At 30.7% G+C, this 12140-nt stretch overlaps 1 protein-coding gene across 5 annotated transcripts; it reads right to left on the bottom strand.

Annotated features, from left to right (window-relative positions):
- Positions 1-552: 552 nt before the first annotated feature.
- On the bottom strand, positions 553-4080 carry LOC100168613. 5 transcript variants are annotated; one of them, XM_016804557.2, is made up of 7 exons: positions 3703-4066; positions 3551-3635; positions 3391-3484; positions 2489-2905; positions 2293-2423; positions 1546-1704; positions 553-1456 (listed from the first exon to the last, which is right to left on the bottom strand). In XM_016804557.2, exons 4-6 carry the CDS (start codon positions 2876-2878, stop codon positions 1599-1601), a joined length of 627 nt encoding a protein of 208 aa, XP_016660046.1. In that variant the 5' UTR covers positions 2879-2905; positions 3391-3484; positions 3551-3635; positions 3703-4066; the 3' UTR covers positions 553-1456; positions 1546-1598. The 5 variants fall into 5 exon arrangements, with proteins under 5 accessions (XP_016660046.1, XP_008183341.1, XP_016660045.1 ...); XM_008185119.3 differs by lacking the exon at positions 3391-3484 and having other exon boundaries at positions 3703-4079; XM_016804556.2 differs by having other exon boundaries at positions 3551-4066.
- Positions 4081-12140: the final 8060 nt, after the last annotated feature.

Raw genomic sequence — 12140 nt, 5'->3', positions numbered from 1 at the left:
ATATTTTATAATAATAATAATACCAAACAAATATCGTCTTTGGACTATTGGAAAAAAAAAAAATAATGATGGACATAAAATCATACTGACGACAACCTTGCGAGTAATTGTTGCACGGCGCGTAAATATTGGTGAAAATACAATAGGTGCTACAATATTAGAGTTTGTCCTTAAATATTTCGTCTATAAAGTATATATATAAAACCCAATACACAGCAAAGAAAGATTGATATTAAAAAATATGCTTTTGTCAACAAACTTCAAACATTGGTGTGGGCTACGCAGTGAAGTAGTATAAATACTGACTATCTTAGGTTAATATTTTTATAAATGATTGGTCTGCTTATAAATTTGGAGGTGGTGCATACAGGGTTTTATTAGTATAAAGTATAATTGTGGTTAGCCCAGTAAATATTACCAGATTTCAAGGTGTTTGAACTGTTTAAAAAATAACATTGTAACTTAGTAAATTAATACCTATTGTATACAATTACATGCATAGTAAATATTTATAAATTTCTAGAAATTACTTTTCCAACCAGTTTCACATAGTTTAAAATGTTTGATTTTATGTATGATTGGATAACATCATAAAATAGTTTATTCTATTAATCTTTTACATAAAAAATAATAAACCAAAATATTATGAGGTGATAACCTTTATCATATATTAGAATTAATAAAGAATTCTTTTTTTAAAACATAATAAAATTACTTAATGTCAAAACACAAAAATGAACTTTGTCAAAGGCAATAATACAAAAAAAAAATGGTAAGTATACAAAAGTACATATTAATGAGGTTAATCACATCTATTGTTGTTACAGCACATCTTATACAATATTTTATAATAATACATTACAACATAATGACAACAAAATAATATCATCTTAAAATAAATGCCGTTGCTGAACACTCATATTATTAATATTTAATATTATATCATAATAATCTTAAATTTGTTATAAACATTATTTTATTCATTAATTATTATTAAATTTACACTTTAAAAAATGCAAAAAATTAACAATAATAAAAGGTTTTACTTATAGGCATAATAGAAACTTTACAAATTACTCACGTATACATAATCAAATTATTAAAAAAAATAATAGAAAAAGGTAAGTTTACAAAAATTATATAATATATAAAAAATTTAGTACCAATGACCGTTGAAGTAAATAGTAAAAAAATAATAATTGCACAATAAAATTGTAAAAAAATTTGTATACAACATTATAATTTGTTTGGCAATTTAAATAAATTATGAAATGATAAACTGTTACATTTTTGTTATTTTACCTGATCCATACTATAAACTGATGAACATATGGATGGTGTCAGGTCGTCGTGTAATGCAAGTGGTGCTGTCCAGTTGCCGTGTAGTTGTGCTTTGTTGTGGACAGGTGTTTGTGGAGAATAGAAGTGACTATGAGGTGTGGGATTGTCGTATCTACTGAGAACAATAACCAAGTATGTGTGTGTTAAACGAAATTTGTTTTGGGTAAGACACAATTATTATGTTATGATAAATGGCATTCTCACTTGTGATAATAGTCATTGATGCCTGATAAAGAATCAGTGAAATTCGCCTCAAGTCAAGCATCTTCACCGGAAAGCGGCGAGACTCCGCTTGGTACATGCGTGCGGAGTGCCGCTACCGGCGGGTTGCTTGTTACTAACATATGGTCCCTTTCGTCATTGCTGCACACACAATACAGTAAAAAAGAATAAATAAAAAAATTTGATAAGAAATAAACAAAACACCCTATTAATCATAACATTTTATGCATGTCATTTATTATTTAAAAAAAAAAAAACAAAAAAAAACATTTGTTCTTATTAACTATGGCACTAATCATCAATGGCGTCGTCAATTAGAAGTTAAGACAATAATAAACTAACATACAATATTTATAAACAACAAAAACAATTCATTTAATTTATGCCAATGTATATTAAATGTATGGTAAAGCATATCATTGGTTATTTAACTCTTTTTTTATTTTTACTTTCCTACAATGTGTTTACAAGAATAAAAAAAAATACAAGATGTCCTTCAGAGTGTATAAGAATGAGTCATATTCATTAATGACACAAAAGTATAAATAATTTATAATACTAGTTACTCTATGGTTAATGATTAATAATTAAATCTAATAATAAATATTATTATTATGTATTTAACATGATTGAACGATTTTGGATTTAATGAACATTTAAATATTTGGTTAATGAAGTAGTCACTGAACAACATTTAGTTCATGAGGCACGCATCTGCTCAACACTTACCAATCTTTATTATCGTTTCCCATTAATTTTCTAGTTTCATCCTCTTCGATAATTGTGGGCGGAGCTTCTGAAGTTGGTACATACTGTGCAGATGCCATCAAGAGGTCTGTAGATGGATTCAATGTGAGTACCTGTATAAAAATAAGCATAGTGATTATTTTATATAAAAACCCGTAATTCTGTAGTTGATACATACTTGTCCATTAGAAGACTGAGATTCCATTTGTCGCGCTTTACTATTGAAACAAGGGCAACTTTCCTTGTCCTTGATGTATCGGAAATAACCTATTAATAGGACAACACCAAATACAAAACAGAAAGAGCCAATAACCAAGAATGCTATGTCTTCTGTATAATTGTCTTTTGTGTTTTCTGAATTCACAAAGTTTGTGGTAATGGACAGGAACAAGAATACCCCAATGGCAATCAGTATCCAACTGATCAGAATGAACGACCAGTGGAACCACCTTGGGTTACGAATGTGATTCAGGGTACGATTGATTAAGCCATTTGATGGCTGTGACCATTCACTTTGTTGTTCATAACTGACAGTAGTTGGTTGGTATACTGGTCCGGATGTTGGCATTTTGATAATTTAATCACTTATCAATACCTGCGAAAAATTAATATTACGTACATTTAAAAGGTAAATGTAGCAGTTAATTTGTGTACTGGTTTCTTATGAACAATGACGAGTATTTTGTGAGCGTGTCAAAGATAATTATTTATGGCATATTTCATAATTGATTAGATTAACAATTGACTTGACTAATTACGAATAATTACATATTTTATCATATTTTGGTCAGAAAAACAATTATAGCTAATAAGGAATAGAATATAGATAGATATTATAACATAGTTATTTAGAATCAGGTACATACTAGTGTAGATAACATTTTTATTTATTCTACTTAAGCAAATATTAAATCTAGGTGTCAAATTTAGCGGAACAAATAATTAAATAATACAATTAAGTGCCATTTGAATAGAAAAAACTAGTGATATGAATCAAACGATATATCGATATGCTATATTCATATACGGTTACATGGTTGTTACGTTTGACACTTTGAGTGATCACGAAAATGAAAATACCTTGAGATACTGGCAATCAAAGGTCTCGAGAGGTACATGTTCGCACAACATATGTCAGCAAATCATCGTCGGTAAAAGGTTGACCAAAAGTCTTCTGGTCCGGATCATAATCAATATGGGGTTTAATTTTTGTATTTTTTCAGTTAATTAGTACACTTACTACACTAGACGAGAGCTGCAAACGGAGTTTTCCCTGCGGATATTCTGTTCTCCTTCCGAAGTCGTCGTTATATCATAATAACAATCTAAAACCAATGCGTATTACACTTGTAACGAGCGGTGTTAAATAACAGAAACACGAGTCGTAAATACTTAGTACTATTTTATGTCAGCAGTTGTTGGGTAGTATTAGCAATAATATTATTATAGTTGTAGCGTAATATATAGGTAGTCAGCTATGAGCTTTAGGGGGACTGTTAGTACGTTTAAAAATTTCCTTTCACTGAGTTTCCGTTTTTTTTTTTATTCGTTCGAGTAAAAAAAAAAAAGAAATATCAAAACTAAGACTGTGCGCGCAACAGTCGGCGGCGGCAAACTGGTCGCGGGCTGGCGACGGACGTAAACGTAAAGCGAAAAACTGTCGCGAGGCGGCGGCGGCGGCAATAGGCAAAAATCGTACAGGAGTCCCGTAGGTGGGTGTGCGGCAGAATAATATTCTTTTTGTGTAATATTGTGTCTGATACTCTCTGAATTCTGATAAAACTCGGCGGACCACGACTCGGGTCGACACGACGTCCCCTCCGCCGACGACGAAGACCGACGGAAGCGCAGTGTGGCCAACAGACGGACACCACCCAGTTTCCTATTGTTCGTGGCCGTTCCTGGTCGCCGAGTGTCACGTGTACTGTAATCACGATTGTCGCAGCACGGTAATACCGTGCGAACGAGACCGCGTGCGCCACACCACCAATGTGAGGGTGCGTCCACACTCGAACGCAGGCTGACTCGCAAGATCGATACGCACGTGTCGGCGAATGGCGATACGCCAACGCCATACGCGCTCGTGCGAACGTCGCCTCGCCCGCGTCTTCCGTATGTTCGTCATTCGAAATTCGGCGCGATCGGAATAATAAAACTATACAATAGGTATATTATAATAATGCGTACATAGGAATCGTGTGTCGTCTGGACGGGCGCTTCGTCATCGTCGTCGTTGGCGGCGGCGGCGGATGATGACCTTGTACGGGCGAATAACGAAACTGAGATGGCGAGATATTAATTCGAGATCCGACGACCACATCAGCAGCTAAGAAGGCGTCTGCCGGTCGGTTTCGACGTTGTTTTTTCTTCCTATCTTTCGTTGTCTTTGATAATATTTTATTTTACTTGTTGAGCTCGTTCGCGTTCGTTTCCCGGAACGTATACAAGCAACGGAAATATTCTTTCTTGCCGTATTCCGTCCGCGATGGTCGTCAAACAAATTCAGCGCACTGTATTTTGTTTTCTTCTCTCTCACCCACGCGTAACATGGACCAACCACACTCACACAAAATAATTTTTTTTATAGATAATATGCAGGTGTTAGCTCATACAGAGTAAAAATGTAATAGCACACATTCCACGTCACACACAATCATTATTAAGAATTCTTTTTGCTTTTTTTGAAGGTTTGACATAATATACCTAATATTGGGTATTTGTGTCTAAGTATCGTTAAAAATGTAATCTCCATTTAAATTTGCAAAAAATAACGTTATTTATAAATTTAATTTATAGTATACGGATTAATATTTGAAGGGGTCAGTGGATAAAGGTGTTAACTAACATTTTTGAAATTGTTCAAGTTAACATACACTAACACGTTTATCCACTACAACTAATGATTAATTATTCTTATAACACGTAGGTAACCATAACTATTATTGGTAACTACTAAATTAAACCTTATCAAATAGTGATATAATGTTTATAACATTATAACACCTTTATTCATACAATAAAATGTATTTTTGAAAAAATGTCAGTTAACACCTTTAAAATTAGTACCTAATACAATTATTCAAATAAAAAGTTTTATCATCTGCCACGTTCATGGACCATAGTTACTAAGTAGATCTCCTGTTGCACGAACGGATTTTTGTAATACAACAAGATTTTACTCTAAAAAGATTATTAAAGCAGAGTTTCTCAAACTGTGGGTCATGACCCACTAGTCAATTCTTGGTTTTTTTGAATTATATAGATTCTATCTAAGAAATGTATTCATCATAAATTATAATATACCAATAATATCATATATTCATTATAAATTAATAAAGTAATAAGTCACAATAATAGTAATCAAATTTTATTTTTAGAACTGATTTTTAATCTTATAAATAAATTATGGGGGTTGTGATATAGCAGGCACGTAGTCTGAAAATATTCACTAGGTGGGCTAATGTTAGATGGGCCCTCTACCTAAATATATTACCTTGTACCTTGTAGGGGTGGGCCCCTTACCTTTTTATATTATAAAGAGGTAGTTATCAGAATATCATTACTATAAATATAGACGAGTTGACGACCATAATAATAATATAATTCTATATGAATCAATATAATGACAATACCCTTACTCAAAAGTATTTTAAAAATAAACATAAAAGTATACAATAGTCATTGTCTAGATAAGATAAAAATAACATGACATGCTAGTATACCAGTATGGTACCAGTATTGGGCTTTAAATCAAGCCCGGATTAAGGGGAGGTCCAGAGGGGGCCATGGCCCCCGGGCCGCAATAGTTTGAATTTATTTAGGGGCCTCAGATTTGTCTATTACTTTTTTCGTTATAGGCTATAACACTGCATAATCACCTTAAAAAAACCGATGATTATTTAGCGAAGAAAAAATTATAATTTATAAATAAAATAATACATTATTTATTGCAAAGTACCTAATATCTAATATATTTATTATAACAGGTACCTAATATTAAATAATATATACATTATAAACATAATGCACATAATAAACTATTTTTTGTTTTTCGTACAGGGGCCTCAAAATGTCTTAATCCGGGCTTGCTTTAAATAGCAATTATTTCCTAATTAATCGTTGACGATATTATGACTTATAAAGATAAATTATCACCGATTCTTGGTAGAAACAGAATTTAAATGTAATACAATATACATATTTTATTCCAGAAATGGGCATGAATTGAATTTAGTTACGTAACTTATTTTAGATTTTAATTAAAACCCGATATATTTGGTTTTATTTGTGTAATATTTAGACAATATTAAAAATTTCATTAAAATTAAAAGCCACCGTATAATAGGCCTCTCTTAATATTTTGGGTGGGCCGGCCTACGGCCGGACACATAATAGGGTGGGCTAGGCACACCCTGCTTAGCTACGTGCATGTGTGATAGATTTACGATGATAAATTTGGGAAACCACTGTGCTAAACCATATAGAACACGATTTTGCATGAATGCGTTTTATCTATACGTTTTTCGGAGAGATAAAACAAAATAGTATTTTGACATCCTCTTAATAAATTCCCCAGCTCGTCGATCATAAACAGAAAATATGAAAATCATCCTATTTCTTTCCAATATGGAATTTTGTTCCGGCAAGCACCTCCCCTTCCCCAACTATCCCATCTGCCACATTCACGCCCACGTCTTCATAATACTATAATATAATTTGGTGTTATTTATTATACATATAAATATTTAATACATAATAAATAGGTAAATGTAGGTACATGTTACATTTTCAGCAATATAGGAATACAGGATTCACTTACAATCGTGATTCGCTATGTATATGGTATATCACGCATGAAATACGTTAAAAAGCAGTGACCACTCGGAACTCTGAATAATATTTTGTATTTATATTTAATACCAAAAACATAGTACCTATAATGTTTATTATATATCATTCTGGTTTTGTCATCCGAAAACCCGGTAAATAATTGTATTATAAATGTATAATAATATTATGAATTATGATAATGTTGACGCGTTTAAAAATAATGTATTGGTAATTGGTATCATATTATGTTTTTATTTGGAACGGCGACTCCCTATATATAGGTATCATACCTTAATATATTATACAATATACTATATATTAAACTGTTTACGTTTGAGCGTGTGCTGCGCATAATTATATGGTGATCGTGATCTATATGAATATAATATGATGGTCGATGAATTTCACCTCGAAAATAGGAGACCCCGTGGACTGTTATAGATTATAATATTATCAATTGTTTGTGTCGAATATTCGAATGTTAGACGTAGGATGTACTTACCTACGTCGTTTTTTTAGATCGTTATTTAAATTACGACGTTACGCGTGCAGTAAGCGTCATAAACTCGTGCTGTGCGATTATGATGCTGTTACTTTGCGTTTCTTTTAATCAGCTATATTAAATACTACAGTATAATTATGCACATAATTATATAAATATATATTTATTATGATAGCTATACGTAATATAAAATGCGTTTGTCGTTTTTACAGCGTTTTTTCGTGGTCGGCCAAACATAGGGATATATTTATCCATGACTAAATAGTCTACTTATTACTTGTGCAGTTGTGCCCATGTATTTATGTACACATGAGTTTTAAAAATGTTTGATGCACTATACATATATGAAAATAACCACAAAAAAGTCGAAAGATGTTGGGTCTAGAATGTATGACAGGAACAATAATACTATATAGAGTATAGAGTAACACTAACGATGAAGTCGAAAAATAATCTGAAATATAATATAGAGAAAGTGCAGACAAATTCACATATTTAGGAAGTCCCTTCCATATATTATAAGAGAGTGTGGAAGAAGGAAAAAGAGGATATTATATCCAAATAAAATAGCAAAAAAAAGAACCTATTATTCACTTCAAGAAATATTATCCTACATACCAGAACAAATCTTCTAAAACATTTTATATATGTTTGGAATATAATATGTTTTTTGCACGGGGGAAAAAATATAGTTATTTCGACTATTTTTATGTTTAATTTAATCATAATTTATTGTCATATATGTGACAACTATATAAATATAGTAAAAATAACTTAGTTTTTTTAGTACTCTATTAATCAGTATATTGTAACTTATATCAAGAATTAATATGATTTTAATAATAATCTTTAGCTAAATTGGTAAACAGAAATATTTATTGATTTTTAGTTTGTTGTTGAAGTTCATGTTATAACTTATATTACAACAGGGCTCAATTTTTTTTCATAGTAGAACTCAAACATTTATGACAGACGACAGTTATAATAATCAAGAACCATTTTGCCATCTTGGTACTTAATTAATAGATCATTTATATATTCATAGTTAAAATATATTAACAAATTTACAACTATTGAATGTAACCTATTATAATTTGATTAAATACTCGATTTAATATTAAGGGGATTCGATACCGTGACTTTCTGTTTTTGTCTAACACACGAATTTATCTAATGAAACGATAAGAATTCTGAAAACAGATTTGTATTTGTCGTCAAGTCTACTTGAAATCGACTTTCCCACATTTTTGATTTTAACTTCTCCGAAAATTGAAATACAACAATTTTTAAATACTCTTTTTTAATATGACATTTTTAGGAATTTGGAGAATAATATCAAAAATGTAGGAAAGTCAATTTCAAGTAGACTTGACGACTAATTTAAATCTATTTTCAGATTTCTTATCGCTTCAAAAGATCAATTGAAATGTTTGGCAAAAAACACGTCTAATATACTATGTTGTGCGTGGGTTAAACAAAAACAGAAAATCACGGTATCGAATCACCTTAAATAATAAATATTGTGATAATATTGTAAGTATTATAATCACTAGAATGTACAAGCCGTGAGGAGGTATCATAACATAATATTTCAAACAATATAATTATCTACTTCATAATATGATGCTCTAACCAAATACATATATATTCATTATTATTGTTTATTAGTTTATTACCATTTATGCCATTCTATATATGAATTTCAATGTGTAGACTTATATTATCAACAAAAAAAATAAAATATATATTAAATTTCCTAGTTTGATAGGTATATAATATGTTAGGTTATACACGCTACACACAGTTTATCGGTGTAGCCAGGTGTTGGTATACTTTTGCGTTTAAGCTGAGTTTAAATGAACACACGGCTAAACTCTCAAGTATTTCAACTTATAAATTATAATTACCATAATTTTTACTACCTGTAGCCTGTAGATAAATAATTATAAAATATGTACATAAACACTAATAGAATAAAATTCACATTCTTATACTTATGCTCCTGGGTTTTTCACACTTTTTTTTAAATAGTTTAGTTACTATAATACTATAATATAATAGTACAATAATAGTGCGACAGTACTTATAGCTCCCACTAGAATTGCTATAGCCCCCCGCAAAAACTAATGATTTCACTACATAATACATTGGAGAGAAAAATCATTTTTCTATAAACGGGTAGTTAGTGGGAGATGTGTAGTACTGACGAGAATCGGTCGGCGGATTGATTGTTCTCCCGTGGAATATATATTATACGCCCAACCAGCGTCACATAATACTTACAAATTGTGATTGTGTTCAACTCCTTTTGGATATAACACGCTGGAACAGGCTGTGGAAGCAATGTTTTTTTAATTGTAAATTATATTATATTTTAATGTGTACCCATCCCAACCGGCGTTGTCTGTGAGATTCGCTTGTGAGTTGTGATTATGCGAGCAGTATATTATCAGGTACTAGGTAGGCTGTGGTAGATCGCAGCAGATGCAGACACCGTGTGCTTTGTGAGTAAGTGTTCAATTTAACTCTAAAGTATCAAAGTTATACCAAGTTTTTCATTTTTACTTAATTCTACCTACGGTGGATTAATACAAACAAAAACAACAAATAAATTAATAAAAAAAACCAAACATTTGTATGTATAGAATAGATGGAGAAGAATAATAAAAAAGGAAAAATAAGAAAAAATGATGCAAAAAATTAATCTACCGACACCGTGGATCGATTTTGAAAAATACTGTACTAAAATTCATAGAGGTGCCATTGCGCCAACAGACATTAATAATTGTTAGCAATTATTATTAAAACCAATAGCAACCATTTACAAACAAACATTTCCATCGTAAATCTCAAAATCCCTGTTATTTGAGCACCTCCCTGGGTCAGACCTCTAATTTACCCTTTTTAAATTAGACTATATTTTTTCTAGAGGTCTAATACTCTAATCTATCTCTGTACCAAATGTCATCGCAATCGGATGAATGGTTTAGGAATGCATTAAGGACACACACAAACATTCATTTTTATAGGTAGATATCATAATAAACGTCCAAAGAAAATTTTTTTTAAGGGTTTTGTGATAGTTTAAAAGCATCATAATAGTACCCAGTATAGAATTGCAGAGCTATAGCCCCCCCCCCCCCCCCAAATTCCAAACACTATTTGCGCCTATGGATGTACAACTTATATATAATTATAAAGTAGGTAATACATACAATAACATTAATAACTATTGAATACTAACATATTACATATACGTCATACAGTTTCCTAAAATACGAATATAATATCTTTGTATGCAATTTACCTTACTTGAGTGCAATTGGTGGTATCATTTATACTTAATGGTATTAACTTTAAACTATATAATCTATATATATTATATATATTATGTGGTTATTTATGTTTTTTACAATTATGCTTAGACATTGTCATAAACACTTACTGATAAGCAATAAAATGTATGTATAATTGTGTAATATACTCGGGGAAGGAATAGAAAACAGTAATTAAATACATTTTTTGGACCCACCCCCAGGGCCTGATTTAGGGGTGTACCTGGGTGACTAGTCACCCGGCCCCAATTTTGGAGCGGCTCTCATATTTTTTGCTAGTTTGTAATTTTTTTGAATATTAAAATTTTGTAATTATTTCAATAATTCAATGCAACATTGAATATTTTTTTATAAAATCATAAAATTTAAAAAAAAAAATGATATATATTGTCAGAAAATGTTATTATTAATACATATTATATGTTATTTATGATAAATTAATTTTTGAGCTTGAAAAAATAAATAGTGCTTACTTAGAAATAGAAAAAAGTTTAGTTTTTTATTCAAAAACAATATGAAAAAGTCAGATATTATCAAGAATACATCAAATTTATTGGATCATTTCCCCAATGACTTGGATAAAGACATTTTTGTTGATGAAATGCTACAATTCCAAGAATTAAAAATGTCATTGTTTAGCGATGATAAGACTATAGATGATCCTCAATATCAACTTAAATATCTAAAATCAATGAACATGATGCATACGTTTCCTAATATTGAAACTGTGTTTCAAATTTATTTGACCATGCCTTGTACAAATTGTAGCAGCGAACGATCATTCTCACCATTAAAACGTTTAAAAACTCGATTGAGATCATGTTTATTTCAAGATAGGCTTGATAATCTAACTCTGTTAACAGTAGAACATGAAATAACAAAACAATTATCAATTATCATATGATGACATTATTGACAAGTTTTCGAAAGACCCTAGAAAAAGATCAATGTAATTAAGTGTAACATGTAATTATATAAAATAAAATAAAATATAAATTTTTGAATAAGATAATAAATTTATATGAGGCCTCTTTTTATTTAAGTCCCTGGCCACGAAATTTGTAAATCAGGCTCTGCCCACCCCCCTTGAATAAATTCTGGTTGCGCCACTAATTCTAAAAGTTAATGAAATTTCCTGTAGGTTTCTTGTTTTATTTTTTGTT

This window comes from Acyrthosiphon pisum, chromosome A1, assembly GCF_005508785.2.
Source record: "Acyrthosiphon pisum isolate AL4f chromosome A1, pea_aphid_22Mar2018_4r6ur, whole genome shotgun sequence".
Taxonomy (NCBI): Eukaryota; Metazoa; Arthropoda; class Insecta; order Hemiptera; family Aphididae; genus Acyrthosiphon; species Acyrthosiphon pisum.
The sequence above is the reverse complement of the archived record's forward strand: the minus strand, read 5'-3'. Positions and strand labels throughout refer to the sequence as shown.